The 17,625-nt window shown below is 48.0% G+C and overlaps 1 protein-coding gene across 5 annotated transcripts in view; it reads left to right on the forward strand.

The window, feature by feature from the left end:
- HIP1 (huntingtin interacting protein 1) overlaps positions 1–17,625 on the forward strand; it is a 146,764-nt gene that overhangs the window by 91,912 nt on the left and 37,227 nt on the right. For 3 of the 5 annotated variants that reach the window (XM_014850434.3, XM_044746603.2, XM_070484426.1), the window contains exons 2-7: positions 814–877; positions 4,160–4,302; positions 4,555–4,611; positions 12,315–12,395; positions 16,078–16,154; positions 16,620–16,681. In XM_014850434.3, the coding sequence (XP_014705920.2) occupies positions 814–877; positions 4,160–4,302; positions 4,555–4,611; positions 12,315–12,395; positions 16,078–16,154; positions 16,620–16,681 (484 nt within the window). Of the gene's footprint in view, positions 1–813; positions 946–2,023; positions 2,135–4,159; positions 4,303–4,554; positions 4,612–12,314; positions 12,396–16,077; positions 16,155–16,619; positions 16,682–17,625 lie in introns of those variants that run through there. The other 2 variants (XM_044746602.2, XM_070484427.1) reach the window with 2 other exon arrangements.

Consider the following 17,625-nt stretch of genomic DNA (forward strand, 5'->3'; position numbering starts at 1 on the left):
GCAAAATTTACCCCTTCAGTATGTAGGTATTTGTGTGTGTGTATGTGTGTGCGTGATGCATGGCAGGTTGTTAACATGGGTTGCGGTAGATGACATGTGTGGAAGGGAAGCAAAACAAATCAGAAAAAGGAAAAAGCAGTAGAAGAACAGCTTCCATGGTATGATCCCGTGCGTTTATGTCAGTTCTATTCACTTGTATTCGTGCTTTGCTAAATTAAAAAGAAAGTTATGATTTTAAAAATGACTGGAAAGGAGTGAATATTTAATGCCCTTTGGTGTAAGGAAATCAAAGGGATTTGGGTTAGGAGTTGGAAAGCCTCCAGGAGTGGGCGACGAGGCGAGAGCCATCCCTGCCCACCTGGGCAGGGAAGGCTCGGGGGAGGAGTGGGCGGCTGGATGGTCTTTGGACCACAGTCGCTCCCTGATCTCAGCGCCTCTTCCTCCTGCTCCCGGAGAAATAATGTTTCCCTGGGGATGAAAAGCATCCCTTTGTGCGGGCTTTAATTGCCGTGTTGTTGTGCCAAGTGAATGAGTGGCAGGCGGGCACAGCAGCTGGGCACAGCCAATGCCAGGCAGCAAAGCCCACTGCCTTAGGACAGCCTGGGCCAGCTGGCCTGGGAGTGCTGCCCGCCTCTGCCCCCCGCTGGGGGCCCTGCACAGGGACAGTGGGGCAGAGGGGTCTTCCGAGAGTGGAGAACCAGAGAGGAGTCATTGGAGGGAGAGAAAGGGGTGGGGCATCTGGGAGGGTCTCAGCCACTCAGAAGCTTATTCATCTCATCCTCCTTTCCCCTCCCCCTCCCTCTTGTTTTTCAGACTGTCAGCATCAGTAAGGCCATTAATACGCAGGAAGTGGCTGTAAAGGAAAAACACGCCAGAAATATCCTTTTGCATGTTGCTTGGAAGACCGACCCTGAGAGGGGTCAGATCGTGGGGACTGAGGTCAGGGTGAGGCGCCCTTGCTCAGCTGCAGGAAGGGGAACCCCCACAGGGGCCAGGCCCCTGCAGGCTTTGAGCAGCGTCCGAGACCACAGCCTGTCAGGGTGGAAGTCCCCAAAGGGGATCCGGTCCAGTCCTTTGCTACTTACCGAAGATCTCACTCATCTTCTAGGACTTCAGCTTTTCAGAACTTCGGAGTCCTTTAAGTTACTACCCTCTGAGATATTTCCTTGGGGCACAGGAGGGATTTTCACCTGTGTCATCAAGGCACTCTAGGCCCTGCAGTCTGCCCATAGGACCACAGGGACCACCCCCTTGGGGACCTGCCATGTCCCCTTTTCTGAGCATGAAAGCAAAACAGAGATCCGGGCTGCAGTGGTTGGCCTTAAGCCAATGCAGGGGTTCGCCCTAAGTGAGAAGGGAAGGACAGGGACCCACGGTGGATTAGGGACTGGTGACTTGAAAGTTTGCACTGAGCCCACCACGCCAAGTTGGCAGAGGCCCTGAGCGACCACCATCGTGGGTGGAGAGAAGTGAGGCAGCCCTCACTGGTGGGTCCCTGGGATCTGCCTCTGAGGCACAGAGTCCAGGCACAGAGTCCAGGAGCTGGAGGGCTTAATCCCCCAAAGGCCGAAGGAGGGGCTGCCAGGGGGGCTGCGCCTTTCTCTCTGTGTGTGCTGGGGCCAGAGCAGGGTGCCCTCCAGGGCAGTGGCAGCTGGGCTCCTGTCTGGGAGGGGCAGCTCCTTCTTTCCTGGGCTCGTCGTGATGGCTGCACCACAGCCAGCCCATTCAGGCTAGAACAGCCGTCTTGAAGCCATCCTACCTTAGCTCCTGGAGGAGACCCTCCAGGTCAGATGCCCAGAACGTGGCAGGCCCTCAGGAAATGTTGCTGCCAGCATGTATTGCTCTTCACCGGAGGGAAAGCAGTTTGGTTGAAATTAGGGCTTTGCTGTGGATGGGGGCTGTAGAACCTCTCCCGGGTACCCCAGAAGGCTGGCCCAACCGTGAGCCTAGGGGACCTTGCCCTTTTATTCCCAGAAAGGTCCCTTACTGCCTTGCGTTTGGTGCCTTTACCATGATTGAAAACAAACCAAAAAAAGCCTGCATTATAAGTGGCCCATTGATTTTCTTGGAGGGAATTACCCAGTTCTGATGCCTGTGTGCTAAGAATACCGACCAGTCTGATGCAAGATATGAAGTAAGAGAGAGACAGTTGTCATGGCCAGTGTGCTCCTCTGGGTGGGGGATTGGCACAGAGAGGACCAGGCCTGCGGCCGCAGCCTCCAAAGAGGCTGCCCTGCGCAGTGGGATGGACCCCGCAGGGAGCTTCCAGAATCCCACCTCTGAAGCTCTCTGGCTCGCTCTGGACCTTGAGTGGACCCAGTGGGGCCTCCGTGCGCCTTAGTTTCCTTGTCTGTCAAATGAAAGAGTTGGCTGAAGATTTCAGAGGTCTAATATTCCAGCTGTAACGTTCTGTGAGTCTCTCTGATTCACAATTTCTGAGCGATGCATAAACATTGAAAAGATCAACTCCATGCGGTAGGGTTTTTAAAGCCTAGTTAAAGATATCACAAAACATTTATTCTTTATCAGTTGTTTTAAAGAGCATACCCTCGATAGCAACCGAATAAGCATTTGGAAGTCTGACTTCAGAAATGCCGGTAGAATCACCATTTGTCCCGCTGTCTGATATGAATAGGTCGGCCCCTCCCACCATGGTATCCGCTCCTGGAGAGCTGGGGACTGAGTCTTATTTTTCTTTATATCCCTGAGCGTCTTTTGCAGTGCTTGACACTTAGTTGGTGAATAAAAATGCTTATGAAATCAAAGATAGTTGGAAAGGTCTTCTTGCTTCTTTCAAAGTCAGAGTGCTGGGCTGGCTCTGCAGCTGCGCTGGCTTCTGTTTGAGCAGGCTGCTCTCGAGCCAGGTAACCCTGGTCAGCCGGGGGCCATCAGCACGGGAGAGGGCGGGGAGCTGCCCATCTCTCCTCTTGGCTTCCGTCTTGTCCGAGGGGGCTGTGCTTTAGGTAAAACCATAAGTTATTTCAGAAATCACACTAGGACCAAAAGCTGATTTCAGCTTCCAGACCCAGATGTCTGTGTTCAAACCTCCCCCCTCAACATGCAAATTTCATTGTAGGGAAGGAAATCCATGTGACCTTCCAGTTCAGAAGCAAAACAAGGTGTGTTCTGTATGAGTCATCTAGTTTCTGACCCGAGACAGGTCTTTCTTTCCTAAGTGGCACCGTGCTTCTTACCTGAGCCTTGATAAAGGAGCCAGAAGTTCTGGAGAAAGAGCTGTCGCTGGCGTTGATGGTGCCCAGTTATGGAGTGTGTGAAGCCTGTTTGAGCAAACAATCAAAAGTGGACATCCTTTACTCCCCGAAAAAGGGCTTGCTCATAATAGAGGTCTGGAGTCCTAACTTAAAGTCACAAGAGGCCAGTGGACATTTATTACGTGCAAACCATGGCAGGCGGTCCCGGGGTGGAGTGGTGTTCGGAATTGGATCTGGGGAGGAAGTGGCCCCAAGATTCCACACAGGGAATTCAAGGTGTTGGGAGGTGAAGGCACCCCTGAACGAGGCCAGGAAGGTTTATAGAAGAGGTGGAGTGTGAGTCATTTTAAGTTTTGAGAAAGGACATTTTAAAGAATGCTGGGCAAGAGCAGAGTGCCTGAATGGAGAGGAGCCAGGTTTGGGGTCCCCAACAGGAGCCAGTGCCCGTGAGGAAGAGCTGAAGAAGGCCTCACTTTTGAATAATGGATAAGAAAGAACTTTGAGAAACTGCATTGTGTTGTTAAAATGTTCGCTGTAATTATTGCCCCAAAGGCCCCATCGCACACTGAGCATGCCCAGAGGAAGGGCAGAGTCTGTCTTCCTGGAGCAAAGCCCTCGTTCCAACCAAAGCATCTTCCTGCTAAATGCGAACCAGGGCCACTGCTGGCCCAGAGCTCTTTTGTGCAAATGAGAAAAAGACATCCCTCTCAAAAGACATTGCTGTCTCTGGGGAAATTGTCTAATAAAATGGATTCTTTTAGTATGAGACACTTTATTGTCATCTGCCCAAAAAATGCCAGGATAAGTGTACAGATCTGTGGTGTCTTAGTTATAAGCAGTGTCCCCTCCTAGGTAGTGCCCTGACCATTGCACAGCCCTCCGCAGTGGCCTGTTGCAGGCTCCATCCCAGGGACTGGCTGCCTTGGTTTTCCATGACCCTCCCTCACCGTGCATACTGGGCACCCACCATGAGAAAGGGGCGCAGACCTTTTGGTCTGTTGTCAACCGGCTGCCCCTCTCTAGCAACGCTGTGCTCTGCTGGAAATTCTGCCATGTGTTCCACAAACTCCTCCGAGATGGACACCCAAACGTGAGTTCCTGGGGCCACAGGAGATGGCCAGTGAGTCAGGGACCCATGTGAGGAAAGTGTGATTGCCTGGGCCACAGAGGCCACTGTCCACTCCCACACTGAGAGTGGCATCTGCCCCCTTCTGGCCTTTTGGTTACCACGTAGAGGAGGGTTTGTCTCCGGTCAGCCTCTCCTCCCCACCATAAGCCCATCTCGTACCATCTTCCATCTCCTCTCCTCCTCTTCTCATAGGCTCTTCTCTTCCCTCTCCAGGTCCTGAAGGACTCTCTGAGATACAAAAATGAACTCAGTGACATGAGCAGGATGTGGGTGAGTGGAGATGCTCCCAGGGGCCACCTGTGCCTCCTTATCCTTCCCCATAGGACACAGGACAAAGACTATGAAATGGAACAGTTATCTCTTTCAGCTTGTTTAGGATTTCTCTCACGAGCATCAGGGAGGGGTCAAGGATACCTCCAAATAGTACCATGATATCCACAGTCTTACTGGGGTCCGTAGAAGCGGTAGGGAAGTTCTAGGGCTTGGGAGCTTCTCCTGCCGATGGACCCTCATGTCACAACACTCGCCAGGCATTGGGATCCCTCAACAGGACGTTAGCACAGTTCTCGCTTTCCCTCCCACTGGTCCCATTGGGGTCACAGTACCTTGAGAACTAGCATTCCTAATTCTTAATGCCAGGGCCTTTTCTCTCCTGTCTAGGGATTCTCAGTGTCTTAGGATGAGGAAGGAGGTAGGTGGCAATATCAGAATCAGTTGAAAAGAGTGTTCAAGGAGTATGTGTATGGACAAGAGGTAATCCGCATTTTGAAGGATCTCCCCAGTCGATTCTGATGTGTCCCTTTGCCCCCACTGGTTGAGAACTACTACTTTAGTCCTTTCTTTCAAATTCTTACCTGTATCTGTGTGCACCCACAAAATGTTAGCCATTATGTAGTCTAGTTTACTATTACAGATGAGAAATACAGGCCCATAAGTCACGAGGCTGGTTAACCTGAAGAAAGCTAAGAGTTGTCCCCAAGTCTCCCAGCTGCATGCTAGAGAGCTTCCTGTTACATCCTGATGACATGGAAGCTTAGGCCTTTGTCCTTTTTGTTAGAATTTGCCTGGTATATCTTTTCCATCCTTTTACTTCCAACTTTTCTATATTCTTATGTCTTAGAAATATCACTTGTAAATAGCATTTAGTTGGATTTTTTTAATTCAAGACAACAGTCGTTATCTTTTAACTGGGCATTTACTCCATTTACGTTTATTATAATGCATGATATGTTTAGATTTGTGTCTTCCATCTTATTTTGTGCAATTTGTCCCATCTGTTCTGTTTCTCTCTCATTTTGTGCCTTCTTTTGGATTGATTGGGTATTTTTTTCTCATTCCGTTTTCCCCTCATTACTAGTTGGGAGATTAAAAAAAAAAAGCTCTTTTTTTATTTTTTAGTTTTTGGTATGTTATCTAATAATTACAAAATGCATGCTCAGTTTATCAAGGTCTAAAATTCCTATCTTTATCTGTTTCCTGTATAGCACAAAGACCCTAATTAATGTATTTTAACTCCATCCACTCCCCTATGTGTTATTGTTGCCATGTGTTTTAATTTTGGTTATGTTTTTCTTTTCAGACCCTGTAAGATATTTTATTTTAATTGTTTTATTCTGTGCTCTTCATTCTTCTTATGTCTCAGACCTGCCATCTGCAATCACTTTCTTTCTGCCCGAATTATTTCCTTTAGAACTTGCTTTAGTGAAAGTCTGCTGGTGGCAAACTGTTTTTACTTGTTAGGAATGTCTTTACTTCATACTCATTCGTGGGAGATATTTTCTCTGACTGTAGAATTCTGAGATGACGGTTGTTTTCTCTCAGCACATGGAAGATGTTATTCAAGATATCCTTCCACCGACTTCTGGCTTCCATCATTTTCGTGAAGTCAGCTGTCAGACTCACCATTGCTCCTTTGCAGCTAATCTGTGTTTTTTTCCTCTGGTCGTTTTTAAGACCTTAATATGTGTCAAGATGTGAATTTATTTTAGGTTCTTTGGACTTCTTATATGTGGGTTAGTACCACTTATGAAAAGGTCTCGTTGTCTCTTCCAATATTGCCTTTGCTCCTCCATTCTGTCTTTTCCTCTGAGACTTGGGTTAGAAGTATGTTAGACTTTCTCACTCTACGCTCCATGTCTTAGCCACTAACTCATTTTTCCTGCCTGTTTATGTGTATCCTGCATCCTGGATAATTTCGTGAGATCTGGCTTTCAGTTCATTTAGTCCCTCTTCAGCTGGGTCTGATCTGTTGTGAAATGTCTCCATAAGGTTTTCAATCTCAGTGTGCATAGTGCCTCCTTAATCTGCGGGGCACACATCCCAAGACCCCCACTGGATGCTTGAAACCACAGATAGTATTGAACCCTGTGTGTACTATTTTTTTTCCTCTATATACATACCTGTGATAAAATTTAATTTACAAATTAGGCACATAAGAGAATAACAAAAATGACTAATAATAAAATAGAACAATTATAACAGTATACAGACATGTGCCCCATAACAATGTTTCAGTCAATGACAGACTATGTGTACAATGGTGGTCCCATAAGATTATAATGGAGCCCAGGTGTGTAGTAGGCTATACCGTCTAGGTCTGTGTAAGTGCACTCTGATGTTCACACAATGACAAAATAGCCTAATTACACATTTCTCAGAATGTATTCCTGCCGTTAAGTGACATATGACTGTACTGTAATAAAAGTTACCATAGATCTTGGCAACTTCAGGATACTATTTTTTTTTCCTTGTTAAGTTGCGAACTTTCGTCTTTTCACTTAAAGGAAGCACTTTATGGCTTCTCTTTGGCATATCTGAATTGCCAGCATCACTCTCTTGCTCTTTGGGGCCATTATTAAGTAAAATAAGGGTTACTTGAACACAAGACTACAATAACCGTGAAGCCGATCTGATAACCAAGAAAGTTACTAAGTGACTAATAGGCAAGTAGCATGTACAGCGTGGATATACTAGACGAAAGAAAGATTCACATCCCAGGCGGGACGGAGCGAGACAGCATGAGGTTTCATCGTGCTACTCAGAACAGTGCACAATTTAAAACATATGAATTGTTTATTTCTGGAATTTTCCATTTAATATTTTCAGACCATGGTTGACCGCAAGTGACTGAAACCACGGAAAGCAAAGCCATGGATAAGAGGAGACTGCTGTAGTTTTCATTTCTTGGAGTTTTTTTCAAATCTGCTTGGCATTCTCTATAATTTCTTGTGCCCTGCACATATTTTGAAACAGTCTCTTATTTATTTAGACATATTAAACATAGTCATTTCCTATATCACTTTTTATACTTCCATTATCTAAAGCCCTTATTAACTGTTTCTGCCATTGTTGTTTTTGGTGCATTTTGCTCATACTGTGTAGTTTTTTTGTGTGCTTAGTTATTTCTTACTATGAGCTGCTCATTTTCCTTGGAATTTTATTTGTGGGAATTCTTTGAAGTCTGCAATGAAGGCAGGTTCCCCCAGAGAGAATTGGCATTTGCTTCCATTGAGATCACTGTAAATTAAATTCTCAGCTAAAGGTTTTGTGAATTCCAGGCAGGCCCCCTTGAGGACTGGCTCATGGGGCCAGCTCCCAGCAGCAGCTTTTCCTCCCTCTGATCAGAACACTGGCTTGATTTTCTCTGCGGTCCTCAGGGAGGACTGTTTCCGTGCCAGAGTGTGGGCGTACATGATTTCCAACCTACCCTTAGCTCACCTGCACCAAGGAGGCGGTCTTTCTGCTCTTCCACTAGACTCTTCGATTTGGGAGGGCCAGAGCCCTGCCTCCCGTTCACCACCCGGCCCTTGAGGCCCAGAAAACCAACACTCACGTTCACCTGGTGTGGCAAAGCCCTCCCTCCCCCGAACTCCGTCACCCCAGCAAACCGTTTACTCTCCTGGTATCTGTGTTTACTCAGTCCCTGGCTTAAGGATTCCTTACTCTCGTTAGCTCATTAATGCCTTCGAAAAGAAGGTTTTAATATTTTACGTGATATTGTTAATAGTTTTCACTGGGACAGTCAACCCAGGTACCTAGGCTGTCTTGTTATTCAAAATGGAATTCATTTAGGGTCTTTCTTCCTCTGTAGTTCTGTCTCTTCCATTTGACTAAGAGTTTCTGAAGTTAGAAACCTTTTTACTTTTTTTTTAAATTAAGGCTTTATTTTTCTTTAGAGCTGTTTTAGGTTCCTATCAAAATTGAGTGGAAAGTGTGGAGATTTCCCATATACCCACTGGCCCACACGTGCATAGCCCTCCCCATTGTCAACATCCCCCACCAGAGCGGTACATTCATTACAATTGATGGACCTACACTGACACATCATAATCACCCAGAGTCCATAGTTCACATTGCAGCTCACTCTTAGGTTTGTGTATTCTCTGAGTTTGGGCAATATATGATATGTATCCACCATTATAATATCATACAGAATATTTTCTCTGACTTAAAAATCCTCTGTGCTCCATCTGTTCGTCACTCCCCACCCTCCCAACCCCTGGCAACCGCTGATCTTTTTCCTGTCTCCATAGTTTTTCCTTTTCCAGAATGTTTTATAGTTGGAATCACATAGTCTGTAGCCTTTTCAGATTGGCTTCTTTCACCTAGTGTTATGCATTTAAGGTTCCTCCATGTGTTTTCATGGCTTAATAGCTCATTTCTTTTTAGCACTGAGTAATATTCCATTGTCTGGATGTACCACAGTCTATCTATCCATTCACCTACTGAAAGACATCTTGGTTGCACCAAGTTTTGGCGGTTATGAATAAAGCTGCTACAGACATCCATGTGCAGATTTTTGTTTGGATGGAAGTTTTCAACTGCTTTGGGTAAAAACCAAGGAGTGCAATTGCCAAATTATATAGTAAGAGTATGTTTAGTTTTGTAAGAAACGGCCAAACTATCTTCCAAAGTGGTGGTGCCATTTTGCACTCCCAAGAACAATGTCTGAGAGCCCTGTTGCTCCACATCTTCACCAGCACCTGGTGTTGTCAGGGTTCTAGACTTTGGCCATTCTACTAAGTGTGTAGTGGTATCTCGTTGTTTTCATTTGCAGTTCCCTGGTGATATATGTGGAGCATCTTTTCAAAGGCTTTTCATATGCTTATTTGCCGTTTTCTTTGTATATCTTCTTTAGTGAGGTGTCTGTTAAGGTCTTTGGCCCATTTTTAATCGGTTTGTTTGTTTTCTCATTGTTGAGTTTAAGAATACAGTCGTGTTGCTTAATGATGGGGATACGTTCTGAGAAATGCGTCATTGGGCAATTTCATCATTGTGCGAATATCATAGACTGTACTAAAGGGGAACAAAATCTGCCACTCCAAAATGTGTCTCTTTAACATGAGGATTATTTCAGGCTGATTTTTTTTTTTTTTTTTGAGGAAGATCAGCCCTAAGCTAACATCGCTGTCAATCCTCCTCTTTTTGCTGAGGAAGATTGGTCCTGAGCTAACATCCATGGCCATCTTCCTCTATTTTATAGGTAGTACACCTGCCACAGCATGGCTTGATAAGTGGTGCGTAGTTCCACACCCAGGATACAAACTGGTGAACCCAAGGCCACCGAAGCAGAGTGTGTGAACTTAACCGCTACGCCACCAGGCTGGCCCCTAGGCTGGTTATTTTTAAGAAGCAAAAGACTCAGAAAGTTTCTCTTGTTACCTCTCCCCTTAACTGCCTAAAAGAATTCATATAAAAAATCCTGTCTCGGGAAGCCAGCTATCAGCCTAGCATAACATGAACTAGGTGGTAGACAGGGAGGAACCTAGAAGAGCCTGTTTGTTGGGCTCCCGTGTGTTCTTCTGTTTCTGTGGCCAAACACTTGTTTTCCAAACGTTTGCTCCTTTTCACCTACCTGTGCATTGCCTTCCTTCTCTTTGAAGTGCCTGTCTTTCCCCACCCCCAACATCTTCTTTTGTCTTTACCTGAAGATGGTATTTCAGGTGAAAGCTTCAGCCGTTTGGTGAAGTTACTCGGTTTTCCTGGGTTTCTCCTATGTATACGTGTTATTAAAGTTTTGGTTTTTTCCTGTTAATCTGTCTCATGTCAATTTAGTTCTTGTACCAGGCAGAGGAACCTAAAAGGGTAGAAGAGAACTTCTTCCTCCCCTATAATACTGACACAAACCTCGACGGCATAGCCTACTACACACCTAGGGTACATGGTACTAATCTTATGAGCCACCATCGAGTACGCTGCCCATCGTTGACCAAAATCTCATGTGGCACGTGACTATACTTTGTGTATTTTGGATAACAGTCCTTGATCAGATGTGTCTTTTTCAAATATTTTGTCCAAGTCTGTGGCTTATCTTCTCATTTTCTTGACAGTGTCTTTGCAGAACAGAAGTTTTTTAATTTTAATGAAGTCCAACTTATCAATTATTTCTTTCATGGATCATGCCTTTGGTATGGTGTCTAAAAAGTCATCACCATACTCGAGGTCATCTGGGTTTTCTCCTGTGTTATCTTCTTGAAGTTTTGTAGTTTTGCATTTCACATTTAAGTCTATGATTCATTCATCTTTTACTTTTTGATCCTTGTGCATTTTCATGTGACGTATAGTATAGTTTGATGATAAGCATATTTTTGCCTTTTCTACTAATTTTTCTATAATGGACAAGTATAGTATAAAAATTAATAAAATATAATTTGCATAGAAAATTAACATATTATGAAATACTGTCACCTCTGCCGTTGCTATTTCTGAGCTCCTCTGATTATTCACCTTCTTTGGTGCCCTGTGAGGCATGTTTCAGCTGAGTTCCTTTACTCTAGAGGATATATATTCACTAAAAAGGAAACGTGGAAGTCAAGACTCATGTGGGAGCCACAGGTGTTCAGTTTAAGGGTTCCTTGTGCCCCCATTTCCCTCCTCCTTTGTATAAAACTGGGATTGCCAGCATCGCTCTGCTCGTCCTGGATTCTTCCCAGGCTCCCAGGACATGACAGCTTGGGCGGCCTCCATGGGAGGCTTACTCTTCAGCTAGGATTGGTCGCATTCAAATCCCCATCCCACGTGTGTTCTGTAGATGCTCTTAGTCTGTTGGAGTCCATCTGGAGGAGGTGTTTCCTCCCCAGTGCTTAGGTAGACAGACAGAAGGAAGGAGAGAGCCCATAGCCAGACTGATTACTAAGGATGGGAGACTTACAGTTCATAGATAAGAAGCCTTGTCCAGAATTTATCCAAAGGAACTCCTCATGTTTGCACAGAAGATCATACTATAAGAATGTTCATTGACGTATAGTTTATGATAGAAAAAGTAGCCTACAAATAAACAGTAGGGAGTCAGTTTGGTAGATGACAGTATGTACTGGGCAGTCACTACAAATAATGATACAGAAGAAAGTTTAAGATAGAAAAATTTGCATTATATTAAGTAAAAAACAATGAATTCCATTTTCTATTTTAAAATGAAGGTGGAGCACAGAGGATTTTTAGGGCAGTGAAACTACTCTGTGTGATACTGTAATGGTAGATACATGTCATTATACACCTGTCAAAAGCCATAGATTGTACGACACCAGAGCGAACCACATGTAAACTTGACTTTGGATGATAATCACGTGTCAGTGTGTGTTCATCAGTTCTAACAAACGTGCCAGATGTTGACAGTCGGGGAGGTCGTGAGGGCTGGGGGAGGGCGTATATGGGAGCTGTCTGTACTTTCTGCTCAATTTTGCTGTGAACCTAAAACAGCTCTAGAAAATAAAGTCTATTTGAATTGAAAAAAACAGAATAAAATAACATTTTATACCCTAAAATGTTAGCCATGATTCTATCTGGTGGTTAGATTAAGGATGATTTGTTTGTCTATGTACTTTTCTATATTTTCCAAATTTTCAACAATGGACATTTGTGATTTCCGTAATCAGAAAAAAAATACATTCTTTAAAAAAAGAAGTCCTCGCTGTACATCTTTCAACTTGAAGGTCCTTGGTGTTGACCCCTCCTTTCTTTCTGCTTCCTGGAAGGGCCATCTGAGTGAGGGGTATGGACAGCTTTGCAGCATCTACCTCAAACTGCTGAGAACGAAGATGGAGTACCACACCAAAGTGAGTCTGCCAGCGACCCCGCGGCCGCCGCCAGCTCCTCCTCCTCAGCCCCTGCCCGTCTGTGGGCTTAATTGTCAGGTCTTTCTGGGAATAAGATAGCCTGGGTTCCTCAGGGAGTCTTTGCACCACATCCCAGCTGTGTGAGGGGAACGCATTTTATCAGGCAACCACAGTTGGGCCCCGGGGTGTGACGAGGGAATGGCATTTGGGCCCATGTCTCTGCACCTTTCGTTCCCGATTTTGCAAATAGAGGAACCCTATGCACTAGGTTGCCTTATGAAAATGTTTTAGAAGCCCTGCCTTTACTGTTAATAAAAACAATTCCTTCCATTTATATAGTGAGTTTCCACATAGAACTTTCTTTTATCAATTTATGACTTTAGTCAGTATTTTTTAGCCACCTAACGTATGTAAAACTGTGTGCTGGGTCCCAAGTGGCTTATAGGAATAAGTGAAAGAGTCTGCTCTTCAGGAGTTTGCGGATTCGTTGGGGAAGAGGCTTAAGTCCTTGCAGTGGCCGTGTAATCGTGCAGAACAGCTGTGCGTGCCTGCAGATGGGGGCCGGAGACGCTCTGAAATGATGGAGGGTTATGGTGTCCCAACGGGCAGGATGAGGGAGGGGTGCTCAAGGTGGGCCTTGAAGGATGGGTGTGGTGCGAAAAGGTGGTGGGAGAGAATGGCATGCCAGGTGGGAGGGAACAGCCTGATTAGGGAGCTAGCAGTGGAAAGGGAGAAGGGAGGAGATTTAAGGAGAAATAGCGTAATTTAGTGTCTTTTCTGTGCTTGGAAGGTAGTTTTGATTCATTAAAGCGATCCTAGTCTGTAAAATCTTTCCTCTACATCATTTCATCCTCACAGCAACTCTATAAAGTAGGTATTATTATAGCCTAAGACAATGAAATCTGGAGTGTGCGTGGTCAAGGCCCTTGCCTGAGCCATGCAGCTCCTCAGTGGTGAGGTGCCTGTATGACAATAAAGCCTGTTCTGTGCTCAGTGGCCAGCCCTCCCTCCCCGCGCGTATTGTTGAGTGCCTGCCCTGGGCCAGAGTTAGGTTAGGCTCTGAAGAGAGAAAAGCGAATAGACTCCGCCCCTGCCTTCGGGAGTTGTCATCTGGTTGGGAGAGAGGTGGTGGAGGCAGAGAAGATAGACACGCACACTGAGCGCTGGAATTGAGAGAAGCGGAAGGTGGTACAAAGCGTGTAAGGGGCCGTCTAGCTCCGACTCAGACCACCCGGTCGGCCTCTCGGAGGCAGTGACACCCCAGCTCGGTCTTCGAGTGTTACAGTTCTCTGTGCTGAGTAACACGTGACCCCAAAACTTAGTGGCTTAAAACAACAATCCTTTATTATCTCGTGCACTTTCTGTGGGTCAGGCATTCGAGAAGGGCTTGGCTGGGCAGCTTTGGCCAGAGCTCTCTCATGCACTTGAGGCAGATGCTGGCTGGAGCTGGAACAGTTGCGGCCGGCCTGGCATCTCTCTCTTCATGAAGTCTCAGGGCTCGTCAGGGCTTCCTCACAGCCTGGTGCATACGCAAGAGAACAAGGTAGAGTGCGTGGCATTTTTATGACCTAGCCTCAGAAGTCCTAAAGCGTCCCTTCACTGTCCTGTATTGACTGAGGCAGTGACAGAGCTCCCTACAGTGGAAGGGAGGTATGTCAGAGTCGCATTTTGAAGAGAACGTGTTGACTGGATGTGTTGCACTAGCCATCGCTGGAAAATACAGTCAGCCATGGTCCTCCTCATGGCCCCACACTTCACATCCCTGCCTCCCGCCTGCAGAATATGCTCGCCCCTCCCCACACCCCAGGCTGCCACATAGCAGATAGCGAGGAGGGGGCCAGTGAAGAACAGAAGGGTGGGCGTTCCCGGCAGAGGAATCGGCCGGAGGCTTAGGGCGTGAGCCCCACAACCATTTGGCGTTCATGTGCAACCAGCAGTAGATCCACAGTAGTACGAAGAGCAGAGTGGAGAGCAGCAGGTGACAGGGCAGCCGCGTGAGACCACCTAGTGTCAGTGTCGAGGGTGACTTGGGGAGAGCCAGGCCGTCAGCGTGGAAGATGGTGAGAACCAGAGCTAGGACAGCTGTCTGTGAAAGCCCCTGGAGACTGGCAGGAAAGGGAGGAGACAGGGGGTGATAGATGGAGGGAGATGTGGGGCCGCGGGAAAGCTTGGGCGACAGGAAGAGGGGCAGGAGCACAGCGGGGCAGAGTGGGGCTCTGGGCGCTCTGGACTTTGGACTCCAAGAGGACAGACAACAGGCGCATGTGTCTCCTTGTGTCCCGTGTGCGGCCCAGCATCTAGCCCGGAACAGGCGCTCAATCAGAAGTTGTTAGATGCGTGACAGAATGAACCAGAACCTGGATGAGATTGAAGAGCACACAAGGAGAGGCTGATCCTGAGTCAAGAAAGAAGCGGCCCTTCTCTTTTGAAGCTGGAGGGGTGGAAGGATAGCTGGGTACTTTTGAAGTGGGGAAGGGAGTGGGAAGCAGGATGCTGAGGGAGTTCCTGCATGATGTAAGAAGAGAGGCAGGTGCTGGGAGCTGGGCCCCAGGTGCAAGAGTGGGACAGAAGTTGACAGAAAGAATTAGTCGGGACAGTAGCAAGTTACGGGGCACTAACGCTAGAGAGCATGATTTCATAGTGACGCCGGTTATGAGTCCTTCTCCAGGGAAATTGGCAGGTGCTCCTAGGCACACAGCATGTGACGAAGATCCAGGCCCACCAGGTTTAACAGCATTGTAGTGGAAGGACAGGCTTCAGGAACAGCGAGGGCATGGGAGGAGGGGACCGTAATGTCCAGACCGAGCGAGGAAGTAAATATGGCCAGAAGGAGGCGATAAAGGAACTGGCCGGCTCTGAGACAGAGGAGCAGGAGTGTGGGGTCCGAGGGCAGGAGAGGACCTCAAGGACGGAGGGCTGGCTGTTAAGCCAGAAGGTAAGCTGCTGGAGTGGACCATTTCTGTCTTCAGAGTCTAAAGTATTCACACTGAAATCTAGAACCCCCAGCGGACTGGCTGCCCATCGCTCTGTGCCCATCTCCACCTGAGCCTTTGCCCTGTGCCCCATCCACTCCAGACAGCCCACACTGAGGAAGAGGGAATGATCCAGAAGCTCAACAAGGTTGATGAGACAAACTAATTTCTCCTGACTTTGGGGGTATAGGATGTAATATTTCCCCACCTTCCAGCTTATTTTACCAATTATGTTTTGCTAAAGCTAATATAAGAGTGGGTTTGCCTTCCTGAACTCACAACAGCAGCTTTGGGAAATGGCCAAAGGACAGTGGGAAGCCTGGGTAGGATTCAGAATGTTCTGGGGATGAACAAATGCCTGCGCCTTGTGGATGGCTGGGGGCGGACTGTTCTCACAGGCTCGGCGTCGCTGCACCATGGGAGAGCATCTTTGGAAGAACATTCTGGGGCACAGAGTGTTAGGGAGGACTGTCCCCTGGCTCGCAGGGATGGGGTGGAGCCTTCAGCTCCAGTGACGGGGAATGGATGTTCTTTGCTCTGAGCCATTCAAGGGGTCTGTGTGTGTGGGCGCCATATGAGTACATGCCGTATAAGCAGAATCCAGCCTGCTGCTGCCCGAGCTCAGTGTAGACAGCTTGCTGGGTGTCAGCTTAGTCAGGCCATGAGCTCTTGTGCTGTGTTCTGACCTCCTTCCTCTGCCTCCCTTCCAGAATCCCAGGTTCCCGGGCAACCTTCAGATGAGTGACCGGCAGCTGGATGAGGCTGGAGAGAGTGACGTTAACAACTTGTGAGTGGCCATCCTCATGCTTTGGACCCAGTGGGCAAGAAAGCTTTGGTGGATGCTGTCACTTCCAGTTAGGGTCACAGAGGGCCTGATGGCAGGGGCAGTGGCTGGGGTAGGGATTAAAGTCCCTGGGTGAGTTGGCCTTGGGACCGCTTGCTGCTGGGGCCTCATCCAGAACCCTTCCAGGCTGTCTCGCACCCCAGGGCTCTCTTCTCTGTGTTACCTTCTGCCCTCCCAATCCAGCGTGGCCCTCTCCCATTGCCACTGTCACTGTTGAATTTGCCCTGCTGGATCTTCAAATGGCCTTAATCTTCGCTGAGGTGGGAGCAAATAATTGGAGCTGGTGTGTGTGCGTGCACTCATATGTGCACTGGGGGCGGAAGCAGCAGCACGGAACGTAGGGGAAGGGCCAGGTGGAGCGCTGGGCTCGGGCGGTGGCATTTAAGCCCTCTTTCCTCTTGGGCCCAGTTTCCAGCTAACAGTGGAGATGTTCGACTACCTGGAGTGCGAACTTAACCTCTTCCAAACTGGTGAGTCTCTCCCTCCCACCTGGCCCAGGCCCTCGTGGGAGCTGCCTCCTTCCCAGCCTCGTTCCCTGCTTGGACCAGCCGGCCTAGACCCCTCTCCCTACAAGCTGTGCAGCACAGGGCCAGGAGAAGGGAGATAAGCACAGCTGTCGCTGCTCTCTCCATCCCTCGTGCAGGGAGGGGCTGAAGATCATGGGCGTTTTCAGAGTCGGTGATTTCATAGCTGAGCAGAAGGACCACTCTCCCCCGCGGGCCTCCCCAGAGCCCAAAGACAGGTCCAACCTCTTTGACAGCCCTCAGACTGTGGCCGGTTGTTTGACCCACCCTGACTGCTACTCAGCTGGGCTGGCACCCAGGGTGGATTTCTGCTCAGGAGCAAGGGTCCTGTCTGCTGTTTGGTCAGCAGCCGGGAGAGAAAACTGGTCGAGTTGACTTGTTCCCCAAGTCTGCCCGAGAAGCCCACAAAGTCCTGTTCTGCTCGCGGGGGAGTGCCCCGCTCTTCCAGGTCCCTTCTCCTGAGAGTTCCGGTGCCTGCAGGACGTCAGCCCCTGACGCTTCCCTGGCAAGTTCCCTTTTCTCCAGTGCCCTCTCTTCCCAACCGCGCCCCGCATGGCTCCCCTTCTTTCCCGGGGAACAGAAGAGTCCGTTTTCTTAGATTCAAGATGTCCCACGACAAGCATCCAGCACGATGAAAGAGTACGTCCCACACTGCGAGGATTCGTGCACAAGCTGGGCCATCTGCTCCACGTGTGGAGAGGCAGGGCCCACTCTTGGGGCTTCGATTCCCTCAGGAAGGACAGAGGCTCTCACCCCAAATTCACCTTCCTTCCGCATGTTCATCTGTGCGGCAGATACTCACAAGTGGCCTGTTATGATCCAGTGCCGTACCAGGCCTGTGACCGCACAGCACATTCCTTCATAGTTGACCCGTCAATTCCACGCAGGAT

This window comes from Equus asinus, chromosome 14, assembly GCF_041296235.1.
Source record: "Equus asinus isolate D_3611 breed Donkey chromosome 14, EquAss-T2T_v2, whole genome shotgun sequence".
Lineage (NCBI taxonomy): Eukaryota > Metazoa > Chordata > Mammalia > Perissodactyla > Equidae > Equus > Equus asinus.